This window comes from Mustela nivalis (genome assembly GCF_964662115.1).
Source record: "Mustela nivalis genome assembly, chromosome: 6".
In the NCBI taxonomy this organism is placed as follows: domain Eukaryota; kingdom Metazoa; phylum Chordata; class Mammalia; order Carnivora; family Mustelidae; genus Mustela; species Mustela nivalis.
In genome coordinates this window covers 47,878,578-47,906,544 of record NC_139025.1, presented here as the reverse complement: position 1 = coordinate 47,906,544, position 27,967 = coordinate 47,878,578, and the positions used below count along the sequence as shown (strand labels likewise).

Here is a 27,967-nt window from a genome sequence, read left to right as displayed (position 1 = left end):
GAAGTCTACCCTTAGAGATATACATACAGATTGATTTTATTGTTTTTATTCTTTTACTGCATATTTTTCTGCAGCATACATGTCCTAACACTTACTTGCCTATTCTTAGATCAAGGGGCATCATGTTATTTCTAATACTTTGCCTTAACAGATAATACTATAATAACTTTTTCACATGCCTCCTTGTGCAAGTGTTGAGTATATCTTCAGTGTAAATATCAGGAAGTAGAATGGCTGGTCACAGGGAAGCATTTTTTTTTAAATTTTTTAAATTTATTTTTTATTTATTTTCAGCATAACAGTATTCATTATTTTTTCACCACACCCAGTGCTCCATGCAATCCATGCCCTCTATAATACCCACCACCTGGTACGCCAACATCCCACCCCCCCTGCCACTTCAAACCCCTCAGATTGTTTTTTAGAGTCTATAGTCTCTCATGGTTCACCTCCCCTTCCAATTTCCCCCAACTCCCTTCTCCTCTCTAACTCCCCATGTCCTCCATGCTATTTGTTATGCTCCACAAATAAGTGAAACCATATAATTGACTCTCTGCTTGACTTATTTCACTCAGCATAATCTCCTCCAGTCCCGTCCATGTTGCTACAAAAGTTGGGTATTCATCCTTTCTGATGGAGGTATAATACTCCATAGTGTATATGGACCACATCTTCCTTATCCATTCGTCCGTTGAAGGGCATCTTGGTTCTTTCCACAGTTTGGCGACTGTGGCCATTGCTGCAATAAACATTGGGGTACAGATGGCCCTTCTTTTCACGACATCTGTATCTTTGGGGTAAATACCCAGGAGTGCAATTGCAGGGTCATAAGGAAGTTCTATTTTTAATTTCTTGAGGAATCTCCACACTGTTCTCCAAAGAGGCTGCACCAACTTGCATTCCCACCAACTGTAAGAGGGTTCTCCCTTCTCCACATCCCCTCCAACACATGTTGTTTCCTATCTTGTTAATTTTGGCCATTCTAACTGGTGTAAGGTGATACCTCAATGTGGTTTTAATTTGAATCTCCCTGATGGCTAGTGATGATGAACATTTTTTCATGTGTCTGATAGCCATTTGAATGTCTTCATTGGAGAAGTCTCTGTTCATATCTTCTGCCCATTTTTTGATATGATTGTCTGTTTTGTGTGTGTTGAGTTTGAGGAGTTCATTATAGATCCGGAAGCATATTTTTTATTTAATGCAGTTGGTATTAGCTTTTTAACGTTTTCCTTTACATTTGCAGAAAAATCATTTCCTGGATAAAGCACTCGAATTGCATCCATATAAAAAAAGGTATTAATGAACTAAATCATACCACTAATATAGTAAGTGTACCATTGCCTACCAGTCCATCAGAAAGCAGACTGTAAAGGGCACAAGACAATAGCGCAGGTCACCCCTCACAGGTTCGTGAAGTGAGCAGCTGTGGACAAACAGCAGTGAAGGAAAGGGGCCACTTGGGAAACCTTGAAGAGCACAGGAAGGAGCTGGTTAACTGTGGGGTTTTAAGCAATGTCTCCAAGGGTTTTAAGCAATGTCTCTTTGGTTCAAGTTCCCTTCTCTGCTCTTTGTGTAGAAATGATCAAACCACAGTGCAAACTCAAAGACAAAGATACCTGTAAGCCAGGTCACACTTTGCACTCTTCCTAGAGAGCCTGTCTGGTTCTTCCAAGCACAGTCCTACTGGGCATGTAAGGAGCTGTCAACCGGCCAGACAGCACATAACACCCTCATGATGTCACTTACCGGCAAGCCTCCCAAGACCACCATTGCCAAGCCCGGCGTCCTCCTCAATTTCTTCCAGCTCCTCCATATCCAACCCAAGCTGGAGATGAAAGGAAAGCACCATTGGATGCAGGCACAAATGCAGGGCGCTTCAGGAAGCACAGTCATTTCCTCAGTCTCTGGGTCGGGCCTCCAGGGTCCTGCGGGGACTCAGTTCTGTCAGCTCCCTCACAGTGTTCTGACATAAGAGGCCCCCAGCAGATGCTGGAGACCGCACTGCGAACCGTACCAGATGGCCAGCAGCAGCGTGGGGAGGAGTGTGTGCTGTAAAGGGCCATCCTGGGTTCTGTTAGTTAGCTCTCTGACTCTGGGACACATAAATCTCTCTGTGCTTCTCCTCTCTTTTTTTTCTGTTTTGTTTGTTTGTTTGTTTTTAAGATTTTATTTATTTATCTGACAGAGATCACAAGCAGGCGGAGAGGCAGGCAGAGAGAGGGAGAGGAGGAAGCAGGCTCCCCACCGAGCAGAGAGCCTGATGCGGGGCTTGATCCCAGGACCCTGGGATCATGACCTGAGCCAAAGGCAGAGGCTTAACCCACTGAGCCACCCAGGCGCCCCTCCTCTCTTATTTAAGAAAGTGAGGAAAACAGCATCTGCCTGATTTAGGGCTATTATGAACTAAATGAGCATATACAAATAAAGCATTTAGAATCACCCTGAACAAAAAAAAAAAAAAAATCACCCTGAACAGATATTCCTCAATAAATATTAGCTATTACTATTTCTTAAAATTATTATTATTTTTTGGGGTGCGGTAGGGGTAAAACCTCAGGAATGGTCTAGCACCAAACTGACACTAATTGGGCTGAAGGATTTTGAAAACTATCAAAGAGTATGAGGTCAGACTTCTGGGATGGGGTAAAGTTCATCTTTTCATGACCACAACATATTTACTCAGTAGGGTCAATGGTTGTTAACCCAAAATTGGTTACTGAGTCACTGCTCATGAGGCCTGGGACCAGAGAACACCCCGGGGAAACAGCCCTGAGGGCCAGCTGGACAAGGGTGAAAATCCTCTACTTCTTTCTGAAGTGGGAAAGAGACTATGGGAGGCCAATGGACATCTATGACCTTGCTGATGGACAGAATGGGTTGCCAGCCAGCTCCCTGCCCCTGAGTGTTTAACTCATACAACCAGAGGCTGGTTGGCACCAGTGTGAACTCATGTCAGGGCTGAGCGGTCCTGGAGACCCCTTTGGGCTGCTCATCTTACAATGAGGAAACTGATGGCTAGAGAAATTAAATGACCTCCCCTATGTTGACTAGATAGTAATCTAGCCCATGCTTGGCTAACAATGGTTTGTTGCGAAAATGACTGTATTCTTATCTGAAAGTGAGACACGTCATTAAATTAGACACTATTTTAAAAATGGGAACATAACTGACAGATTTACAAACAGACACATTAAGTTAGAACCATGCTTGAAGCCGATGCCCGGGGTTTCCTTAGAGCCAACTACTTGGATCCCCACCCTTCCACCAAAGGTGGCTTTCTCACACAAGTCTTAATAACTAAACCTCCTGAGAGTTCAAAAACGGCCTCGCCTCTGTTTATTTCTGAAGGAGTTTTCAAATGTGCTTTCCGGTGACCAGGGTTTATTGGGGTCCTTGTGCAAGCCTACAACACAATGTGGAAGCAGCTTAAGTAATAAGTATCACACCACTGTGTAAATCGAGTAGCTGTGAACAAACAACAGTAAGGTAAAGACACAGCTGCTCTGGAAACCCTTTAGGGCTAATGCTAACACTAAGGACCTTTTCAGTTATAAACATGGAAGTCTACAGTAGGCTGTAAACCTCGAAGAGGCTGATGTAGGTTACTTCACCCATCTGGTTATATGCCAGGCCAGGCGAGGTGTTTTATTTTCACATGCTATCAGGGGAAGCAAAGAACAGGGACATGGAGGGGAGCTGCAATGATTCTTTCATAGAAAATATCTAACCGCCATGAAAGAAACCAGCCCTTCGTGTCAGCGGCTGGCCACACAAGACAATCCCATGGCAAGGACAAGGAGCTGTTTGGACTAGACGGTCTCACATTTAGAATGTGTCTTTGAAAATACACATTCCTCCTTTCAGTCCCATGAAAAGGATTAAGAACTATTTGGTTTTTGGCAGGGAGATCCCTGAAGTTCGGGAGAAGAACAGTTAAATACTTTCCATAAAAACAAATTAGCATAATAAGTTTAAGACCCTGAGCTCCTCATTTAAGGAGGAAGTATATTTTACAGTTCAGTTATCAGTAAAGAAAGTATGTCAATGTAATTAAAAAAAAACTCATTATTTATACATGTTGCCTTGATACATGAGTAACAGTCAAATTTTGATCATTTTTAAAACTAGATAGGAGGGGGGCTTGGCTGGCTCAGTTGGTGGAGTGTGTGATTCGATCTCAGGGTTACAAGCTCCAGCCCCACACTGGATATAGAGATTATTTAAAAATAAGTTATTTAAGGGACACCTGGGTGGCTCAATTGTTAAGCATCTGCCTTCCGCTCAGGTCATGATCCCAGAGTCCTGGGATTGAGCCCCACATGGGGTTTCCTGCTCAGCAGGTGCTTCTGCCTCTCTCACTCCCCCTGCTTGAGTTCCCTCTCTCAAGGTGTCTTTCTTGGTCAAATAAATAAACAAAATCTTTAAAAATTCTTTAAAAATAATGAAAGTACATAAGAGCCCAAAGGCTTGTTCAGATGCTAATTCCTAAGATGTAATTTGCTGGGGAGTGCTGTCAAAAACTGACAGTGAAGAAAATTCTCGTGAGGCAAAACCAGTTCTCTAACTTTGTTTCTCTTAAACCAGAGATCTCCACTAGTTTATATTTCTAATTGTAATAGCTGTAGCTAAGGAGCAATTTTTCACTTTTTTTTTTTTTTTTTTTGGTGTTATATTCTCAAGGTTCCTGAATTGAACTTGAAATTTAAGGGGAGAGAATGAAAGAAATACAGAGACAACGTACCTGGTAAATGGCCTCATCACAGGCATTTTGCAGGCCAAGGTTGATCATGGTATTCTGTAATGTTCGGCCCATGTAAAATTCCAAAGAGAGGTAATAAACCCTCTGAAACAAAGAGAGGTCAGGTGAATGCTGTAAAACCAACACTATTTGTCAACATACAAACACAAAAGGTCACCTGTAAGACACAAACAGGCCAGACCAAGACAGGTTCAAATGAGACTCCGAACGATGGATGAAAGGCTAAACACAAGCAAAACTGACAGCTGGCTTTGAGAAAAACCATTTTATACCTTTATTTTGGCAAAGTAGTTTTTATCTCAGGGGAGAGAACAGCAAACTCCTCCAACTAATTAGATTCACTGTTTTGTGTGTGTGTTTTCCTTCCTGTTCACAGCCTCATGAATTACGCATATGTTTGGGACAAAGAGAAATCAGACTGTCACAGCTCATCACTCATTTTGTAACATATTTATATGATGATATTCAGGTGAGGTTGACTGTGATCATCTCAACTCATCCAGGAAATGTAAGGATTAACTCCTTCGAGATGCACACAATGGCTAGAACTTAGCCAGTGTGTCTGATTACTGCAAGTAATACTACAGTTAATTATTTTAGAATAAAATGATTCTAGAAAGGCCATGGTCTGGCAAAAACAAAAGACTACCTCAGGTTTACTGCTGTTTGTCCTTAATTAAGTGGGAAATTTCTCTAACAACTTAGCAACTGTTTGCCTTTGACCTAAAGCCAGGTAAACACTTTTTGAGATGAAAGTGAAAGGTGCCAAGGTCAGAATTGCCTAAAGCCTTTCAAAATACAATCTAAGTTTAACTAATTAAAGGTTTTATTTATTTATTTATTTATTTATTAGGCAGAGATCACAACTAGGCAGAAAGGCAGGCAGAGAGAGAAAAGGAAGCAGGCTCCCTGCTGAGCAGAGACCACCCCCCCCACCCGGTCCCCACCCCATGCAGGGCTTGATCACAGGACCCTGGGATCATGACCTGAGCCGAAGGCAGAGGCTTTAACCAACTGAGCCACCCAGGTGCCCCCAAGTTTAACTAATTAAAAAAAAAAATCAGCATAGACTTCAGACATTTTAATATCTTCCTAAAAAATGTTGTTGCTTAAAATAAAGTTATTGAGAAAGCACCTCATTACACAACAGACTTCATAAGCACATGAATTTAAGGTGATTTCCTATTTTCCCTTAAGTAATTTTTTGGGGGGGAACCTCACCTCACATTTGGGGATAAAACTTGAAAATCTTGAAAAACTGATCCTCTTAGTCAGAGGTCTCTAAACACTTAAAACATATTACTGGTAGCAAAATATTTGAACATCTCCAATACACCTTATAATTATATGCATGTACTACTATTACTACTGATATTTTATGTAAATTTTCTATAGAGTGGACATTTTTGAAAGGCTTATAAAGAAGACATAACAATAACCAATATTTTAAAATGTTATTTTTAGTCCTAGCATCAACCAGAAGACCCAGATGTTTCTGGGAAGATCTATGAACAGGTGACAACACAACTGTAACTTGCAGGACAGTCAAGAGTTGAGCATGGAGACACATGGTGGTGGGGGGTGGCATCCCAAGTGACAGGTGCATTGTGGGCAGAGGCCCAGATGTGGGGAGGCAAGGGCATGGACAGGGACAGCAGATCATTTTGGTGGGAGAGCAAGGTGAGCCCAGGAGGGTAATGGGAGGTAGGATAGGAGGGATCCGTTCACCTGAACTCCAGGACTGTGACAGGCAGTGGGTGCCATATTTGAACAGAGGGCAAGATGTGTTGCTTTAGGAAGTTTAACTGGCTACAGCACACAGAATGAGATGGGATTGCATACCCAAATACCTTCAGGAGCCAGGCAGAGAAAATAAATGTGTAATGAGAATCACATGAAACAACGAGTCCTGGGCCACTGGGGTATATGTGTCCTGCTTGAAGGCACTGAAATTTTAACTGCTTAAAGGCGTGTTCCTGGCTAAATGAAGCATAAGAGCTAGCCATATCCAGCCGCACGCTGCCAGCTTTACACTCATGGGAAGCAAGGTAACGATGCAGAGGTCTACTTCATACACCAGTAGCCTAGGCTTCCAGCGCAGAGAAGGGAGAATGCAGGAGTGGGTAATTTCAAGAGGACCCATGGGAACCAACGGACTTTGGCAATGTGCTGAATGGGGGATACAGGAGGAAATCAAAGGTGAGACCAAAGTTCTGCATCTGGGTGACAGGTTGGCAATGCCATTAGAATTACATACAGAAGATAGCCAGGATGCAGATGATGACTTGAGTTTGAAGAAACAGGGAGAGGTCTAGGTATGTTCACTGAGCACTCAGAAATGCAGGAGTCTGAAAAGGAATCCAGGCCAAAGGTCCAGATTAGCGGTTCATCTGTATGGAGAGCAGGGGAGACACTTACTGGCTCTGCTCTGTGTTCTAATGAAGGCAGGAACCTTCTGCTTAGGGGAACAACTGCCACAGTGGAGATATTTTATTAAAGTGTGGAATGAATTTCGTTCACTGTGGTATCCCCAGCCTATCCCCATCAGAATATGTGGTTTATACCTGAGCTGAGGCAGGAAAGTGCTGTCCAGTGGGAAACTAGCCAGAGGACTGGAGAACAGTAAAGTACCAGATAAGCCAAGGGAGGAGAAACACACAAGGTGAGTGTATTCTGTAGTGCTAAAGGCTATGGAAGGGTGTGTGTGTGTGTGTTGGGAAAGGCTAGGTTCTAAAATATGCTCATCATCTCACTCTCCAGTTTAAAAACTTAAAACAGGGGTACCTAGCTGGCTCAGTCCTTAAGTATCTACCTTCCTCTCAGGTCATGATCCCAGGGTCCTGGGATGGAGCCCCCCATCCCGCTCCCTAATCAGCGGGAAGCCTGCTTCTCCCTCTCCCACTCCCCTGCTTGTGTTCCCTCTCTTGCTGTGTCTCTCTCTGTCAAATAAATAAAAAAATATATATTTTTAAAAAATAAAAAAAAAAACTTTAAAAATTTTATTTAATGGGAGGTGCGGCCCCTCCTATGCAAATAAAAAAAGTACAGTAGACATAAGTACACACCAAGTGATTTCTAAGGTTCTATTTTAGCAGCTGCCACCTTTGGGTAGAGATCTAGGCTTCCAGGGTGTGGAAGTATTTGAAAGCTTTGTAACAGCTGCAGTTTCTTATTACAAGTATTTACTTTCTTTTGCTCATGGGTTCTTTGGACTAGTCTTTTTTTCCCCCATGTTTTTACATATTAAAAATATTCCTAATAGACGTTTATATGCATTCCCCACTGCCTCCTTCACCCTTTTCAGTACGCCCCCAGCCAGTCTGTCCGGTTTTCTCTCCCAATACATACTCACACCCCTCTCTCTCTGCACAACACAATGCTTCTCCCTGACAGATCCTTTCCAACCACCCCCCCCCGCACCCCCCTAATCTTCCAACATTCGCCAGGTGGAAATAGTGCCCCTCTGTGCGCCCAAAAGCTCTCTAAGGAACCTTGCGTCTTGGATAAGCCCCTGCGCCATGGATAAGGGTGGTCAGGCACAGTCTTCCCCAGCAGCTTCTGGGATAGGGCTTAGAGTCAGAGAACCGCCTGGCCCTCCACCTCCATCCCGGCAGGAAACAAGGAAGTGCAGGAGCTCCACACCCCACTCCTCGGAACTGGTGGGCGTGACTGGGCGGAGTTCTGACAGTGGGGCGGGACCTCTGCTCCTCCCTCTTCACCTCTCTCAGACCCGGGAGAACCCAGGTCATCCACGGATCCCCCCAGGTCAGCCCCTCCAAAGGACCTAGGGGCAGTGAGGCACGCTCCTTCGACTCTTCTGCCTCCTCTTCACTCCCCCCGCCCTATCCCGAGTCCCCGATCTTATGACCTTTTGACGGGCGTCTGTGATCGTCTCCCTTCCCTAAACATTAAACTTAGCCAGAGCATGGCTTTCATCAGTTTTGCTCGGGGCCTAGAACCGTGCCTGGCTTTCACCCAGGAGGCGCTCTCCCATTAATACTTCCCATTAAATGCTAATGTGGATGCTCCCAAGTTTGGGAAATCAGCGGACAGACGAGGGAGGCCCGGACGCCCACTCCCCGGCTGCCGCGGGAGCCCAGGGCGCGGCGACTCGGGTGGGTCCGGGGCTGGCGGAGCGGTGCAGCGCCGTCCCCTGGGCGCCCCCCACCGCACCCGTCCAGCCGGACTCCGGGGTCACTTCCCCGCGGGGAGCGCGGTGCGGACAAGGGCGCGGCGAGGAGGGCCACTCCGGGGCCACCTCCCGCCCGGCCGTACCTTGGGGCACTTCTCGTAGTAGTACTGCTGCGTGCGGATCCAGCGCCCCACCAGGTGGTCGCGCACCGTGTGCGCCAGCGCGAAGAAGTAGTCGCGGGGGGTGGCCACGTTGCGGTCCTTGACCAGCGTGAAGTGCAGGTGGCGGTTGAAGCCCTTCTTCAGCTCGGCCACGTTCTCCACGCCCACGATGCCGCGGATGCTGATCTGCCGCCGCTTCTCCTGGTCGGTCAGGGGCTTGGCCATGGCGGCGGCGGCGGCGGGCAGCGCGGCGAGCGGGTCTAGCGGCCCAGGAGCTGAGGCAGGGCGAGGGCGGAGCGGGCTGCGGGCCGCCCGCCGCCGCTTTTGAGTGGGAGGAAAGTTTGGGGTCCGCCCCTGGGCGCGGCGCCGCCCGGGGCTCCAGCTCTCGGGCCAGGGGGGCGGAAGGAGGGCCTGGCCCGCCCCGGACTCTGCGGCCGCCGGGGTGGGGCCTGCGGGGGGCGCGGGGCGCACGCGTGGGACCCCGGGCGGCGGGAGTCTGCGTGCCCGCCGCACGGGGCTGGGGCGGAGAGGGGGGCCGGGAACCCCTCCCGCAGGGACCGTCCCTCCGGGGGCTGGGCTGAGTCCCCTGGGCCGTCCGAGGTGGCACCTACGGCCCGTCACGTAGCCACTCGGCGACCAGCTTCCGGATCCGCGAGTCCCGGAGGGCGGCGCTGGTCCCGGCCACCCGCTCGAGATGCTCCCACACTGGAGGATGTGTGTGTGTGGACCACGGGCAGACCTTTGTCTGACGCGCGTCTACTTGCTGTGCCCCTGGCGTTATCACTTCTCACCTGGAATGGGGTCCGCCGTAAGCCTCTGAAGGGAGCCGCCCGCTTTTACTTCAAGCCCTCCTTGAATGGCCCCATCCTGGATCCCAGGTCTCAGAAAGAGATCCCAGGGGCCTCCTCTGCTTTCAGTTATTTTTCGAAGACTCAGGGCCACGGATTGCTTGACCCCTCAGACCCATCCCCAGCTGGCCCCGTCAAAAGCTCCCTACTGCTCCTCTGTAGAGAAGGGTTGGTAAGAGTCAGAAAGTCCTGCGCTGGATCTTCGGGCTGACTAGGAGTCGGGAGCTTTTCCATCAGGCCTCTTGTTCGAATTACCTCTTTAAAGGAAGGCGGCGGGGTGAAGTAGGGAGAAAAGAGAAGGGTATGTGTGTGGAAAATGAAGGAAAACTCACGGAGCCGGTTGCCTTGTTGACATAAAACAAAGTAGCCTGTGTTGATCTGCAGTACAGGCTGATCTTTGCACCGGTGTCCCCAGCTTTGGTGGTGGTGTGTGTGTGTGTGTGTCTGTGTGTGTCTGTGTGTGTGTTTAAGCCTGGGCAAAGGCAAACACACGGTATTTTAGGATGTCAGAGGCTTTTTTCTTCTTCAATAAAGGGTAGTATTATCTATTAGATTCTATTAGGAACAGTCCATTGCCTGAATTGCCAGCCTTGCCAACAAAGGCTTATGTGATTCCTGGTTCCCAACTACTGTTACCCAGTGGGCGTGATGATGAAACGGGGCTTGGGGAATTGCTGAATAAACTGTCCAGACCTCCCAGGACAAGTCTAAGTTGCCCATTGTCGGCAGAGAACCTTGTGGGAAAGTGTCTTAGTGTGGTCGACTGAGAAGCAGATGCTGAGACATGATTAAACATGCAAAGATTTTTATCAGGGCGAATGCCTGAGGGAGAGAAAATAGAGAAGGAGCCAAGTTAGCCTGCGAAAGCATCAGGCCGTGAGGCAAGCCTGAGCACCAGCAGGGAGGGGAGAACGGGAAGGGGGCATCCCAGGCTGCCCTGCAGTCCTAGGAAGAACCACCAAGGCCACTAGGCTGTTCTGGAGCCAAAGTCAACTGTCAGAAGTATCCCCATGCTCTCTGAGTCATGGTGGGAGGTGGGGGGGGGGGTGCCCTGGAGGCGTGGCTTCTGCACGTGGACAGCAAGGTTATCTGGGGCCCTTGGTCACTTATGCTCCCTGTACTTCGAGGTCTCTCAGTCCCATTCTGGTGGCCACTACAGAAAGATAAACATAGGTCATCATAGATAAACATAGGTTAACATAGGTTAAACATAGGTTAACAAAGGTTAAACATAGGTTAAAGTAGGTTAACAGATAAACATAGGTTAACAGTCACTGTGTTTTAAGGTAGAGCTTATTGGATTGACAAACCATCTTCAGATTAATCAAAACCACAGCAAGCATTTCCTGAGGGCTCTGGCTAGGCGCTTGCCATGTATTCTCTCATTTAATCCTGGACAAGTTGTAATTTTCTTCCCATTTGGCAGATGAGGAAACCGAGGCTTAGAGAAGGTACGTAGCTTGCACAAGATCCCGCAGGGAACGGGCTGAAGAGGTTTTCAGATCTCTGCATGTTGTTTTCCCTCTTCTGAAACAGGGTTTGGGATCTGTTTTGTAAACCTGAATTCTGACCGCACCTCCCCTGACCTATTTACCCTATCCGCTTGGTTTGTTCCATACTGTCCCCTGGCCTTTTGACCTACTTCTAATCAGTTTTGAAATCCAGGGAGATGTCAGAAGTCCAGAGTGGCCCCACGTCAGGTCACTTGGGCTCCAGAGATTGGCAGTGTGAAAGGTGAGCTTTATGTTCAGTGAGCATGTTTCACTACATTCCGCTCAGTATATTTAATGTATGAGTCTGTCAACCAAGGGGACTACCCAGGCTCTGCTGTTTTAAATATTTAGCATATTTATTATAGATTTATTATACTATCAAATGCCCTTAGAATCTCTAGACAGCATGGCTGACGGAATTGCCATCTCTGTAATTGGCCGTGACCGTGACCATTCACTTGTTACCTGAATATATCTGACTTATCTTGAAGCAAGTGAGTGTTCCTGGCACTTTCAGGTCCTGTCATATTTGATTTGCTCATTAATACGGTAGTTTGGCTCATTAGGTGTGGTCCAGTGGGAGTTTCTGAAAAGCCAGAAATATTTAACAACCCATCTCTTGCCGTCCATCAAATCACTGATGGTCTTAATATGCCTGCCGGGGAATAGGCTGAGACTGGAGAATCACGTAATGCCTCCATTTCGACTTCTGCAAAATAATACTGAAGCTCTCTGTCCTATTCATTCCACAAGGTGGGTAAGCTCAAAAAAGGCATGCCTGGAGAAGTACTAGGGTATGTTAGAAAGCATTCTTAAGATGTCAACTTTGGGCTGGAGATTATGTTTTTGAAATGATAGTCAATATGTTTTAGTATTCTCCTGGGAGTTTACTTTTTCCCCATCTCCCTTGAGAAGCCCCTCTAGCCGTTGGGCTTAGAATCTCTGAGGAAAGACATGAGCCTTCCTGGTTTTGGACTGCTGGCCCTTGGGAGCATTTGGGAGATGCAGGAGGAGTGAGGGCCAAGGGGCTGAGGGGACTGGGGCAGGAGAGAGAAGATTACATAACAGTTGTGGGGGGAATGGTGATGTCTCTGGTCTTGAAGTGAGGAGCTTGGAGCCTGCTTTTCTGGGGAGGCAGCAGAAACCCCGGAAGCCTGAGTCTGTGAAAGCAGCCTGGGATGTTGCTCTCCTTCGTTGGAAGACCCAGGGAGGTGGCAGGACCCCAGGGAAGGTGTGGCTGCTTGGAGGCTTCCAGAAGTCAGGGCTTAGACCTGTTCGCAAAGACTCCCCACCTCCAAGGAGCCATTAAAGACCCAGTATGAGGCTGACTCAGCAAATCCCCAGGGGTAGAGATGTCAAGGCCTGAGCCTTCCATCCCCCGCCCCTTCCATGGTGCTTTGGTCTCCAAATGAATGGACCGTTTTCTCCTTTCCTGGAAAAATGAACGGTCAAATTAGAAATTAAGCTGATATATGAAAAATAAAGTTGCATTTTTTGCACAACTGAGTTTATATGCTGTTTGTATTTGCTTTACCCTCTGCTATCATTGCTAATGCAACAACACATGTTTCAGAAAAAGCTTTAACTTTTTATGGGAACAAATGAGAAGATTGATTCTGAGGACATTTTGCAAAGAGATATAAACAAATCCTAACAAATGAAGGGAAGTGAGAAATGGGCTAAGCACAGGGTTTCAGCAGATAATCATGATGGCACTTGCCCTAAAGACAGCATCCCAGTAACCTTGTTTTGGGCCCTCGGTCATGCAGACACCTACGTGAGCACATTTGGCTTCCCCTTTGTGGGCGATTGATTAATTGTAAGCATTAACCATATAAAAGATAAACCATGAAAAACAAACTGTGGTTCCCTGAAAAGCTGCGGTTCTCCTATACAAATACTAGTTTTTAGAATTTTGTTTCTTTAGAAAGTCAATCTAAGGGAATCACCAACATAGGTTCTTAAATGCCAGATATTTTCTTTAACGTTTCTGAGCTGTTTAAATACCAACCTTTAAAGCTCTAATCAGTAAGGTGTTTAGATACTGAGGACTTCAAACATATAACACAAAGAAATATAGCTTCTTTTTCACTTAATATTTGCAAGGATGGAGCCTGGGAGTTGGGATGAGGCATTAAAAGCCATTCTCAAACACAAATGCATGGCTCTTCTTTTTGCATTTCTTGTTGTCTTTGGTGGATTATAGTTCATAACGCATAGTTTTGCATAGCATAATCTATCTCTGTTTCTCATTTTCAATATTTCTAATTTGTCAATTTATTCAAAAAATATGTATGCAGTGACTACTATATATCTAGCATGGGCTGGGCACTTGAGAACCAAACTGAATAGAGAGTAGCCAGTTACATTATTTCCCTGTCACTCCGTTTTTTGGGGACTACCTCCCTCCTTTTATCTCCCTCCCACCCCTTTATTTTTAATAATAAGTCTATATACTTATTGGGTATATAGTATATATTGGGTATATATATGACAGGGGAGTGGGTCATTTGACAACCTGACCTGGTTTTATAACCATGACTATAAGTCTCCACTGTGGTCATGTCCCAGTTGAAAGAAGGACCTGAAAGTATTGGCCAACTTGGAAAATCAACAAAGCAATGATTGAATGAGCACCCACTGTATAAATCCATAGTGTTCACTGCTAATGGTATAAAAAATACAGGCTATGGTCTCTACCTTACCAAGAACTTTTAAACTATGTTAAGGTACCACACTCACATAAAAATATGAGGCGGGGGGGGAGGGGTGCTGGGTGGCTCAGTTGGTAAGTGTCTGACTCTTGATTTCTGCTCAGGTCATGATCTTAGGTTCATGAGATTGAGCCCCGGGTGGGGCTCTGTGCTGGGTGTGGAGGCTGCTTAAGATTCTCTCTCCCTCTACCTTTGCCCCTCTCCCTCCCTGCTTTCTCCTTCTTAAAAAAAAGAAAGAAAAATAAATACATAAATAAATTAATAAATAAAATAAAATACAAGGCAGACCACACTAAAGTATAAAAATAATTAGCCCAGATCTTGAGTGATATCTAAGTTCACAGGAAAGAAAGAGTGACTTATCTTTGTCTTAAAGGCAAATGACAACAGCTGTTTCTCCTGTTTTTCTTTCTGGAAGTTCTAGGTCCTCCTCCACCCTCTTGAATGATAGTATCTTAGTCATGGGATCATAATACACTTCCAGTTCAAGATGAAAACATGAAGCTTCACTTCACTCATTATTTTCATTACGAATCATCTTTCATGTTTTTGAGGATAAGATTTAGTGTGAGAACTGCAGAGACAGACTCATACCAGCAGGTGGAGGAATTTGCCATTTGAACTTGACATCTCAGGTTATTCAGTGGTTTGGCAAGATGGTGATTGCAATTTTAATTATTGTTTTATTTCTCCTTCTTTGTTCCGGATATCCATGCAACAAAACACCCTGAAAAAGATACCCATAATCCAAAGATGGTAAATCAAAATTGATTATTTTCATCAGTCCAGCCAGAGCATAAAGTAGATGACACTTTCTCCCTTTCAGAATCTTCGATGTAAAATATTGAAATCTAAAGGAATAATTTATGCTGAGACAGAGTACTGGAGCAGTCTTAAAATTTAAAAGAAAAGGGACGCTGGGTGGCTCAGTGGGCTAAAGCCTCTGCCTTCAGCTTAGGTCATGATCCCAGGGTCCTGGGATTAAGCCCCAGGGAGCCTGCTTCCTCCCCTTTCTCTCTCTGCCTGTCTCTCTGCCTACTTGAGATTTCTCTCTCTCTGTCAAATAAATAAAAAATCTTTTTAAAAAAAGGTATTTAAAAAAATGTAAGAAAAAAAAGCATGGGATCTCAACATTAAAAAAAAATTATTTATTTGATAGAAAGTATGAGCAGTCAGGGGATTGGCAGTCAGGGGAGCGGTAGTCAGGAGAGCAGCAGGCAGAGGGAGAGGGAGAAGCAGATTCCCTGCTGAGCAGGGAGCCCGAGATGTGGGGCTCCATCCCAGGACCCTGGGATCATGAGCTGAGCCAAAGGCAGACGCTTAACCGACTGAGCCACCCAAGCACCCCCGAGATCTTAACATTCTTATGCTAGGTTTAGAACACCCTCAAAGCTGGGTGTGCTCGTGGGCTCCCCAGTCACCCGTAAGAGTTTACAGGATTAGACTAGCAGAGTGGAGGGATCTCCACTGGAGTCTGTCACATGCTTTCAAGCCCATCCCGTGTTTTCAAGCATGTCGGAACTGATGAAACAGCCCTGAGTGAAGCCAATGTGCCTGCGGCAGGTTGAAGTCATATGGGAGGAAGTCAAGTCATGTCCATTGTGGGGTTTACGTTTATATGAGCCTGTCTAGCAAGCTGTGGGTGGCTGGTGAGGTCTGAGGAGCTTCCTGGGTGACAGCTCACCCTAAGGGCAGAAGGAATCTGCTGATTCGATTGAGCCGGGAGGAAGCCTTTGTTGTCAGAGGGGCCTGGTGGGTCTGACTGGGACAGTGTGGCCCTTTCTTGATTGTGTTCTGTAGTCTAGCTACTTAGAAGCATGTGCCTCATTGGGACATGGAGGGCTGTCGGTAAAAACTGAATGAATTTTCACACCAGTTTTATAAAAAATGCTCAGATCCCAGAAACACTCTTTTCCCTTCCAACGTGAACAGGTGAGTCATTCTCTTGCACAGCTTTGAGGAGGGTCGCTATGAGCTGTTAGCTCAAGTGGCATGGGGGTTGCCTGCAGAACTGGGAGCTCGTGGAGACACCTTCTGGACACTCCCAGAAATACAGGATTTGCCTTGCAGGGGTTGGAGGTTTGGTAGCAAGAACCAGTGACATTGTGTTGGAGTTAATGAGATGTCCTCTGACACAGAGGCTTGTAAGAACTGGAGAAATAGGCATTATGGATATACTATTAACCAGGTTCTTACAATTATAAAGCATTTACTAAAAGAATCTTCATTACGGTCTCTCTCATTTGATGTGTAAGCTCTTTTACAAAACTCTATTAATCTTGGGTATTATTTTTATAGCAGTAAAATACACGCTGGTGAATAAACCTGAAGTGTGTATCACAATGAAGTTTATAAATGAATAACTCATGCAGACTCACCTAGATTGGTCTACAGAACGTTATGAACAGCCTAGAAGCCTCTCTTAGACTATTTCCACTCTCCCTCTCTAAGGGTAATCACCACCCTGTTTTCCAATATTACAAATTACTCTTGCCTCTTTTGAACTTTGCATAAATAGAATTATACAGAGCATCTATATTCTGTCTGACTTGTTTTACTCAATATTAGGTCTACAAGTTTCATTTATGTTCTTGCCAAACCTCATATTTCCATTGCCGTATAGTATTCCATTATATCAATGTAGCACAATTGCATTTATGTTTTACTGTTGGTGGACATTTGGATTGTGTCCAATTTTTGATTATTATGAACAATGCTGTCATAAGGATATCGGTACATGTTTTTTTCCTGAACACATGCTTTCATTTCTGTTGGGAATGTAATAGCTGGGTCTCATACAGAAGATTTAATGGCATCTTTTTTCCTTCCTGACATCGAAAATGTAGTTTGCGTATAGATATATATTTCTCTTGAAGTAAAGGGATTGAAGTAGTGATGGAAATAATTTGACCAGAAGGCTAGGAAGAATGCATTGGGATTGCTCAGACTAGCTGGGTACCAATACTTTTGAATCATCATTTATTAACTTAAGTTATAATAAATGAGAATGCAAACTATGTCATTGCTCATCATAAATTTAGAAACAATTAGATTAGTTTTCCATCATTACCTAGAATATTCTAGCATTTCTCCTCCTGGAAGCTAATTTTTTTATTAACCTTAGGGAGATAAGCTTAGGAAAGTAATTAAAATTTTTAAAAAGTTATTTCTGTACATCAGCGGAGATGGTTAAAATTTGTGATGTTTACAACTGGATGCTGAAAAACATCAGTGGGTTTTCTAATTTTTTAAAATTTCAATTTATCTGTTTTATGTGCTGACCATTGTATTTCAGGAATTTCAGCTATGAAGACTGAATGGAAGGGAATAGCACTAAGTTTGGGTCCCAAAAAACAAACGTTTTATGTTCTTGGCCTTCCCTAGAATCTCTGTGGCCAAAAATATCTTTAGGATTAAAGTTACCTAGTAGTTCTTGGCACCACACTGCAAATTCTGCATCTAACCTACTAGATTTTCACTTGGATTTGTTGAAAATAACATTATTTCTACTTGTTTCTTAATTATAAAACTAGCATGTGTTTATTCTAGAAAATAAGGATGACATATAAAAATATAACAAATAAAAATCTCATGTAATAGCATCATCCTTTGTTAATATTTTAGAATATTTTCTTTTAGTTTTTAAATTACCCATTTTTTACAAAGCTCTTTTATTCAATGCATGTTTTTGAGAACTTCCTATGTACTGATGTCCCAAATGAATAGAACCAGAGATCCTGCGGTCTCTTACAAGATCTTGAGGTTACCCAGCAGAATCCAGAACAACTCCAAGATCAGAGATGGCATGGCGCTGGGAAGAGTGACCTCCAGGAGACGGTGTAGGAAAGAGATAACATAGGCACCCTGAGACTGCTGTCCTTAGAAAGACTTGCTTGCAAGTTTGGCCTTTGTCCAGCATCTGGAAACTTAGAATTCAGGAGTTTTCTCCCCATTCCCTAACTGATAAGGATAGTCTACTGTTTGTGCAAACAATATGTTTACGCTGAACACCTGCTCTTCTTCTGGGAATCTGGAATTTTGACATATGGTAGTTTCCTAAATGAGGGGCCTCCAATAAAAACCTTGGAATCTAAATCTAATGAGCTTCTCCAGTAGATAACACTTTGCATGTGTCGCCACATGTGGTTGTTGGAAGAATTAAGTACATCTTGTGACTCCACTCATAGTTTCTGGAAGCTGGTTCTAGGTTCAGCAGGACTTTGTCCCATATATGTATACTTGGGGGGGGGTGCTGATTTTGCTTTGTATCCTTTTTTCTTTTTTGGGGGGCAGTAAACTGTACCTATGAAGATAACTATATCCTGTGAGTCCTTCTCGAACATCACTGAACATAAATTTTGTCTTGGGGACCCTTGATATGGTAACCCACTGGGAAATGAGTTACTAAATGAGTCCTTACCTCTAATTTCACGGTGACCCTTAGGATAAAGCTGAGAATACAGCTCCCTGAGTGGGTCTCCTCAAATGCCATACTCCAAGAGTAGAGATTTGGGCACGATAAAGGGTTTAATGTCCCAGGTAACTTATAGCCACAGGAGAGATGGGGAGACTGTTCAATGCACATCCTCCTCTGCCCTGATCAGTCCTGTTGTTGAACAGTTTCACTGGTTTGAAAAAAAAAAATCAAAACTACCGATATTGTTCTATATACCTTCAACACAAATATAGCCAAACATTTAAGGCAGACCAAAAGCATGATAGGCATGGTTTCAATAGACAGAACTGACCCACAGAAGAGAAAGAAATAATACAGCAAAGAAAGGAAATCTAAAAAATAAGGACAAATAAGTAATAAAATTGAGAAATTTTTATTTATAGAGTCTTCTTACTGAGAACATGGTATGTGTTAGAAGAAATGTGTTGCTTGGGTGCCGGCTTATTCTCAGTCAATCCTAGGCATTTTGGTTTACTCTCTAATCCCCAAATCACTTGGTTTCAAGCACTGAGACACTTCTCACTTAAAACTGGCACTGGTTTATATGAGTTAAGAAGCATCTTTAACGCCTTGGCAGGGAAGGTGGTCATAGAAGAGAAGTATGTCACAACACAGGAAATATCTTGAAATCAATGATCAGATACCACTGAGCCCAAAGACCATCTGACACACTTTGAGAGGGAGTTCCTTTCTGGCTGATTCTTCCCTTGGATCCTATTTGGCTTCCATGTTCTTAGAGACCACCCTTTTAGATGGGAGTGGCTTTTCCCACCTCTTCTTTCCCTTGACACCCCCCAACTGCAATCTCCGGCTGCGAGGAGGAAAAAGAAGTCTTCTTAAAATAAAATAAACAAGCAAACCCCCACCTATCTGCACTCACATTACTGCAGTTTAGGCCGTCATCCATCCTTGCTGGGCGGGGCTGGGGCTTTCCTTTTGTGTGATCAGAGTTTCCCTTAAAGCATTTTTTTTTAAATTTATTTTTTATTTTCAGCACAACAGTATTCATTATTTTTGCACCACACCCAGTGCTCCATGCAATCCATGCCCTCTATAATACCCACCTTAAAGCATTTTAACAAAAAATGGTGGAGGGCAAGCAGGTCAATTCCCCCCCCCCCCCCCCCCCCCCCCCCCGCCTAGCCATTGTCTACAGTGTCCTCCATGCTACAATGGTTGCAGCTTAAAAAATTGTAGTCCTGGGGCACCTGGGTGGCTCAGTGGTTTAAAGCCTCTGCCTTCAGCTCAGGTCATGATCCCAGAGTCTTGGGATTGAGCCCCATATCGGGCTCTCTGCACTGTGGGGAGCCTGCTTCCTCCTCTCTCTCTGCCGGCCTCTCTGCCTACTTATGATCTCTGTCTGTTAAATAATTTAATAAAATCTTAAAAAAAAATTGTCGTCCTAACACCTTCCCTTTTGTTCTGCTTCACTAAGTAAGTTACTTTTTGTCATCAAGAATATTATTAGCAGGACATCCTGAGTGTGGCTGGCCTCTGGAGCTCTTCCCGCCTGAGCCTCCATGAGCCAGCATCACCTCCATCGCTCGGTACTCCCTCTGCGTCCAGGTGTGGGTGTTCTGAGAGGCACGTCCGGAGTGGATACAAAAAGAGGCAGCACCAGGACAGAGCTCCCTGGGTGTTATTTTGTGCAGGCCCTGGCTTTCTGACCCGGTGCTGAGAGTGGGGTGACTTATGCTCCTTTTCGGCCCTTCCCAGTTATTTATGTGGCTCTGTCCCCAAGGGTGAATTCTGTTTATTTCAAGAAGTTCTCTTAGCATCTTGGCTGTGATGTTCCACAGTCCAGTCCCTTTTGTGCGGACATGGGGCTAGATGCTTTTTAGGTCCTGTCAAATGGCTGACAGGATTTCTAATGCTGTTGAAACTTCTATGTTTTAAGCAGCTTCTATGAATATCTTCGTGGGAGTTTGTAAGAAGCAGGACAGGAGATTATTACCCTGATAGAGCAATAACGTGGACACTGAAGGCTAGGAGATTTGATTAATGAGGGAAAGGGAAGAGAGACTGAGCAGAGTATGGCTTCTGAGGCAAGAATGGGGTACAGTACAGCTGTTGGAAGCTTTCTGTCCTTAGGATACTGTATCCTGGTGAGAGAGGGGATGAACTGAAAGGAAAGTGAGTGGATACCAAAGAGATATCTGGTTTACTTTGGAATTCGGCCGGGATTGGCTTTGGTCTTAATCCTCCAAGACACTAGCTGGGCAATAGAGCCTAAAGAAGAAATCCTTTTCATACCAGCCTGGCGATCCTTTGAGAGGGCCAAAGCCAAAGGCCAGGGTTCAGGGAAACAGGTGTCTACCAGAATTTCTCCAAATCCTTTAAAAAAATTAAATTTTATTTTATGATGTGAGAACATTTAATGTGAGATCTAGTCTCTTGGCAAATTTTTAAGTGTACAACACAATATCGTTAATGGTAAGTACAACATTGTATAGCAGATCTCTAGAACTCATTCATGTAGTTTAATTGAAACTTTATGTCCATCGATTAGCAGTTCCCCATTCCTCCTTCCTCCAGTCTCTGGCAACCACCATTCTACTCCTTGATTGTGTATATTTTATTTTATTATTTATTTATTTTTAAAGATTTTATTTACTTATTTGACAGAGAGAGAGAGAGAGAGTGCACAAGCAAGGGGAGTGGCTGGCAGAGGAAGAGGAAAAGCAGACTCCCTACTGAGCAGAGAGCCTGATGTGGGGCTCGATCCCAGGACCCTGAGATCATGACCTGAGCTGAAGGCAGACGCTTAACTGACTGAGCCACCCAGGTGCCTGACTGCATGTATTTTAGCACTCACATTGTTCAGTGCACATTATTCATAATAGCCAAGATATGGAAACAACCTGAGTGTCCATCTATAGATAAATGGATAAAGAAAATATGATATATACATAAAACGGGATAGTCTTCAGCCTTGAAAAAGAAGTGAATTCTGTAACATGAAACAACATGGATGAACCATGGGAACATCAGGCTGAGGGAAATGTGCCAACCACAGAAGAGAGAACACTACCTGACTCCACTTGTAAGAGGTATCTAAAATAATCAAATACTTGGAGACAAATCATTTTAATCTATTCTAGGAAAAGAAGACTCGTGTCCCTCTGATCCCATACCAGTCAATGACACCTTCATGCCATGTGTTTCGCTCACAAGACCAGAGGGAGCTGAGAAGCTTGACCAATATCAAGAGTTAAAGGAATGTGCACAGGTAGCTGTGGCTGGTTTGTTCACATGTACAAGGAACAGCATATAGGAAGTAGTTGTTCCTATTGAAATAATGCTTAAAAAGGTCCCTGTCCTCCGAGAATTTATTCACATAAAGTATTTGTCTAAAGAAAGTTAAAACTTGAAAACTCTTTAAATGTATTCTTGAGGATCCACAAAACACATGTAATTTTAAAACTGGAGTTGTCATTTGTTATTCCACATCTCAAGTCAAACAGCTTTGCATGCAAGGGAGGAAGCTGAGCAGCCCCCTGACCCCAGGTATGTGTGGATTAGTGCTTCTTTCCTATTTGGAAAGTAGAGCAGAATGGTTAGGAGTGAAGACTCCAGAACTGCCATGTGGGGTTTCTAATTCTAATTCTGTCACTTAACAGCTGTGTGACCTTGGGAAAATTACACTAACTCTTTTGCTTTAGTTTCCTCATTTTTAAATTGGAGGACAACAATAATGCCAACCTCATAGGGATATTGTGTAGATTAAGTGAGTTAATAAAGGGGAAGTGTTTGGAATAGTGCTTGGTACATTGTGAGTGTAATAATAATAATATTATGAGTATAATAATAATATTATTACTTGCCCTAAGAAACATCAGTGTGAATGATACTCATGGAATGAAAATCTTGTAAAGTTATTCAAGGCCAAATCCTTCGCAAACTTCTTCCCCTTCCCCATCCACATTGTAAACATTATATTTAATGATACACTGACCGTTCTGCATTGCCGGGATCCTGATGAGATGCTACATTAGACATGACACTTACTTTTTCACTTAATCCTCACAATCAACCTATCATGTAGGTACTATTATATCCAGTTTATGACAAACAAAGTCTTATTGAGGTTAATTACGTTCTCTAAGCTCATATTGAATGTGGTTCATGTAGGTAGGGAATCCAGTTTTTATGACTCCATGTTCTAAAGAGTCCATGTTGACACAGAGGTTCAGATTTTCAGATCAGCAAGACCTGAAGAATGATTTAAAAAAAATTTTTTTTTTCATATTGAGTGAATGTTTTTATCAACTTGAAAAGTAAACAGCATATAAATAAATACCGGACAAGGGCAACTTTGTTATAGAATAACAGCAAGTTCCAAATGAGCCTTCAAAACAATTGAACCAAAATACAAACTAAACAACAATGATCACATAATCCACTTTCAAAACTGTATACGAACTCAAACACTTCGTTTTGTTTTGTTTTTACATTTTATTTAAATTCTAGTTACTTCACATACAGTGTAATATTGGTTTTAGGAGTAGAATTTAGGGGTGCCTGGGTGGCTCAGTGGGTTAAGCCTCTGCCTTTGGCTCAGGTAATGATCTCAGTGTCCTGGGATTGAGCTCTGCATTGGGTTCTCTGCTGAGTGTGGAGCCTGCCTCCCCCCCTCTCTCTGCCTGCCTCTCTGCCTGCTTGTGATCTCTCTCTCTCTCTGTGTCAAATAAATAAATACAAATTTTTTTTAAAGGAGTAGAATTTAGTGATTCATCACTTACATATAACACCCAGTGTCCTCCCTAATGCCAATCACCCATTTACCAACCCCTACCCATCTCCCCTTCAGCAACCTTCAGTTTGTTCTCTCTAGTTAAGAGTCTCTTGGGGCACATGGGAGGCTCAGTTGGTTAAGCGTCCAAATCTTGATTTTGGCTCAGGTCATGATCTCAGAGTCGTGAGACTGAGCCCCTGCATGGGGCTCCATGCTCAGCAGTCTGCTCAAGATTCTCTCTCCTTCTCCCTCTGCCCCTTGCCCCTATGCATGTGCTCTCTTTCTAAAATAATAAATAAATCTTTAAAAAAGAGTCTCTTATGGTTTGCTCCCCTCTCTTTTTTCCCCTTCCCATATGTTCATCTTTTTTTGTTTCTTAAATTCCACATATGAATGCAATCGTATAGTATATGCCTTTCTCTGACTGACTTATTTTGCATAACATAATACACTTTAGCTTCATCCGTGCCATTGTGAATGGCAAAATTTCATTCTTTTTAATGTCTGAGCAATATTTCCATGTATATAAATGCCAGATCTTCTTTATCCATGCATCAGTCAATGGAAATTTGGGCTCTTTCCTTATTTTGGCTATTGTTGATAATACTGCTATAAACATTAGGATGCATACACCCCTCTGAATCTGTATTTTTGTATCCTTTTGGTAAATACCCAATAGTGCAATTGCTGGGTCATAGGGTAGTTCCATTTTTAATTTTTTGAGGAAACTCCATACAGTTTTCCAGAGTGGTTGCACCATTTTGCATTCCCACCAACAGTGTAAGAGGGCTCTCCCTTCCCTTCATCTTCATCCACATTTGTTGTTTCTTGTGTTGTTAATGTTAGTTTTAGACATTTTAGACATTCTGACAGGTGTGTGATGGTATCTCATGGTGGTTTTGATTTGTATTTCCCTGATGCTGAGTGATGTTGAGCATCTTTCATGTATCTATTAGCCATTTGTATATCTTCTTTGGAAAATACCTATTCATGTGTTCTGCTCATTTCTTAACTGGATTGTTTGGGTTTTGTGTGATGAGTTTGATAAGTTCTTTATAGATTTTGGATACTAACACTTGAGCAGATATGTCATTTGTAAACATCTCCCATTCCAAAGGCTGCCTTTTAGTTTCATTGATGGTTTCCCTCACTGCACAGAAACTTTTTATCTTGATGAAGTCCCAATAGTTCATTTTTGCTTTTCTTTCCCTTGCCACTGGAGGCATATCTTGTAGGAAGTTGCTATGGCTAGTGTCCAAGAGGTTACTGCCCGTGTTCTCCTCTAGGATTTTGATGGTTTCCTATCTCACATTTAGGTCTTTCATCCATTTTTGTGTATGTTGATAGAAAGTGGTCTAGTTTTATTCTTCTGTATATTGCTGTCCAATTTTCCCAACACCATTTGTCGAAATGACTGTCTTTTTTCCATTGGATATTCTTTCCTGCTTTGTCGAAGATTAATTAGCCATATAGTTTTGGGTCCATTTCTGTGTTTTCTATTCTGTTCCATTGAGCAGTGTGTCTGTTTTTGTGTGAGTACCATAATGTTGTGATGATTACAGCTTTGTAGTATACTTGGAAGTCCAGAATTGTGATACCTTCAGTTTTGTTTTTCTTTTTCAGGATTGCTTTAGCTATTCAGGGTCTTTTGTGGTTCCATACAAATTTTGTTCTAGCTCTGTGAAAATGCTGGTGGCATTTTAATAAGGATTGCATTAAATGTATAGATTGCTTTTGGTAGTATAGACATTTTAACAATGTTCTTCCAATCCACGAGCATGGAACATTTTTCCATTTCTTTGTGTCCTCTTCCATTTCTTTCATAAGTGTACTATATTTTTCAGAGTACAGATCTTTTACCTCTTCGGTTGGGTTTATTCCTAGCATCTTTTGGGTTTTAGTGCAATTGTAAAAGGCGAAAGATTTATGCGATCTGAAGAGAAACCAGAGTATTTTAGTGCAATTGTAAATGGGATTGATTCCTTGATTTTTTTTTGATTGCTTCATTATTGGTGTATGGTAATATAACATATTTCTGTACATTGATTTTATATCTTATGACTTTGTTGAACTCATGTATTATTTCTAACAATTTTTTGATGGAGTCTTTTGGGTTTTCTACATAGAATATCACGTCATCCGCAAATACTGAAAATCTGACTTCTTCCTTGCTGATTTGGACGCCTTTTATTTCTTTTTGTTGTCTGATTGCTGAAGCTTAAGACATCCAGTACTAAGTTGAACAATAATGGTGAAAGTTGACATGCCTGTTTTGTTCTTGATCATGGAGAAAAAGCTCTCAGTTTTTCCCAGTTGAAGATATTAACTGTTGGTCTTTCATACACAGTTTTTATGATGTTGCATGCTCAAACATCTTAAATTGAAAAAGACATTAATCAACAAAATAAGACATCCTAAATACCAAAGGAAAAAACTAAACTGAAGGCAAGTGGCAACCTGATGGCATAAATGCATCCATAAAACAATGTTATTGTTAGTAATCTCCAGGAGAGAAACTTTCAAGAGTTTGCAGTTCAGATTCCAAATATTTTTGGGTAAAGTAACCTGAGACTGATTCTTGAGTGTAGTGTAATTCTTTTCTTTTCTTTTTTTTTTTTTAAGATTTTATTTATTTATTTGACAGAGAGAGAGAGAGCGCGCACACAGCGGTATAGGAGGCAGAGGGAGAGGGAGAAGCAGGCTCACTGAGCAGAGAGCCCAATGTGGGATTTGATCCCAGGACCGTGGGATCATGATCTGAGCTGAAGGCAGATGCTCAATGACTGAGCCATCCAGGCATCCCAAGTGTAGTGTAATTCTGATTAAGATATCTGGGCATCCCTTTAAATAATATCATGAGATAAGTAAACAGAAAATCTTGTCTCCTTTTTGCCTTTCAATATACCAAGAACAAACCATATTCGTGTACATAGGACTCTTTCCAGTGACTCAGAAGACAAAGGAACTGATTGGTATTTAAGGTGGTGTGGTACCTCTATTTCCTTTATGTATGTTTTGACTCAGTCAAAAAGCCTACAATTAATGACATAAAAAACTCCTCAGGTTACATGCTGGAGGCCATATACTATAAATAGTGAATCTATAAATATGACTTTCAAAACCTAGAGTTATCTGTTAGCAATGCACTGTATCAAGAGGCTTTCTAAAATGTCTAAAGTGCTAACCACGACTTAGACATGAATGATATGTGTTAAGTCCAGAATACTGATAAAAATCAACCAGCATGTCGCTCACTCAACTCTAATTTTATTTTATTTCATTTTATTGAGGTGGTGAGGAAAGAGAGCACAAGTAGAGGGAGGGGCAGAGGGAGGGAGAGAGAGAATCCTAGGCAGGCTCCATGCTCAGCACAGAGCCTAACACAGAACTCCATCCCAGAACCCTATGATCTTGACCTGAGGCAATATCAAGATTCAGATGCTTAACCCACTGAGCCACCCAGGTGCCCCCAGTTCTCATTTTAAATAGGCCCTGTGAGAACGGGAATGCTGAATAGTATATACTGAAATTAGTGTTTTCTAATGAGTACCTGTACTGCATTAATTCCCTTCGGTTAAGGAGGCACATGAAATAGAAAAAAGTCTTACCAGTCTATACAAGGAGTTCGTGTTTAGAAATGACGAAGTGCTTGCACCTTCATTTTTCAAAACTTCACAAAGGTGCTCCCATGGGCAGTCAGTACTATTATTCCTGGTCTTCCTAGATGCACCAGCACCTCTGGCTGTGCTTTCTGCAAATCTGACAGAGCGGCAGCTCTCGCGATGTCTGTCACAGCCTACAGCTCTGTGCGCTTGTGGGCTTGCAGAAGGGGTGTGGTTGGCATGTTTGGAGTCCGAGGGTTGTTAGAGTTGCTGCTGCTTTCCTGTGCATAAACGAGCCATCTGTATTCTAAACCTGAGCCCCTGATACCAAAGTTAGAGACTGTCTGCGCACAGTCCCAATGCCTGGAATATTCTATTTTGGGAGCACTGGGTAGCACCATTCCTTACATTCTCTGTATTTACACTGGATCTAGATTATTTTGGCGGCTGCTTAGAGATAGGGTCTTTGGTCCTAAATTATCATCTTCCTCCTTACTTAGCTTGTGGGCTTCTCGTTTGGGATAAAGGAGGCAAAGATGGTAATTTTTGTAATTTAATAATGCAGTTCTTCTCTGAGCTGGGTTGTTGATATTCTCGGTATTTGAGGCACTACCGGATGTCAGACGACCTCTCCTGAGCCCCAAGGCCCTCGGTATTGATCACCCACTTATATTTTCACCACCAGCTGGTTAACAGAAGGCACATCTCAGCTTGTCACCGTCAGATCCAATGTCCCGTTCTTCTGCTGACTTGGTCTCTTTCAAGTTGCTTCAATTTCTCTTTTTCCATTAACTGCTTCTGAACAGGGGTCGGTCCTCCTAAGACAAATTTGCTTCCTTCAGGTTCAAGAAGAATCTGAGGGTCTCTTCCTCCATGCAACTTGGTTCTTCTTTGGGTATGCTGCTCTCAGCCCTAGAAATCCTCGCCTTCGATGGGATGTGCCCGCTTGGGTGCACCTTTTTCCCTGCACTTCTTGTGCTCCTATAGTGTTGACAAAGGTATGTATTCAGTCCTAGGATCTTTAAAAAAAAAATTTTTTTTTATCGGCTATGTTGATGTTTAAA

The 27,967-nt window shown here is 43.3% G+C and overlaps 1 protein-coding gene across 1 annotated transcript in view; it reads right to left on the bottom strand.

Annotated features, from left to right (window-relative positions):
* The window catches only part of PYGL (glycogen phosphorylase L), a 40,916-nt gene extending 30,943 nt beyond the window's left edge, over positions 1-9,973 (bottom strand). The window contains exons 1-3 of the mRNA XM_082735146.1: positions 9,038-9,973; positions 4,745-4,846; positions 1,750-1,828 (exon numbers count right to left, since the gene is read on the bottom strand). Coding sequence (XP_082591272.1) covers positions 1,750-1,828; positions 4,745-4,846; positions 9,038-9,280 — 424 coding nt within the window. The 5' untranslated portion in view covers positions 9,281-9,973. The remainder of the gene's footprint in view (positions 1-1,749; positions 1,829-4,744; positions 4,847-9,037) is intronic.
* Positions 9,974-27,967: the final 17,994 nt, after the last annotated feature.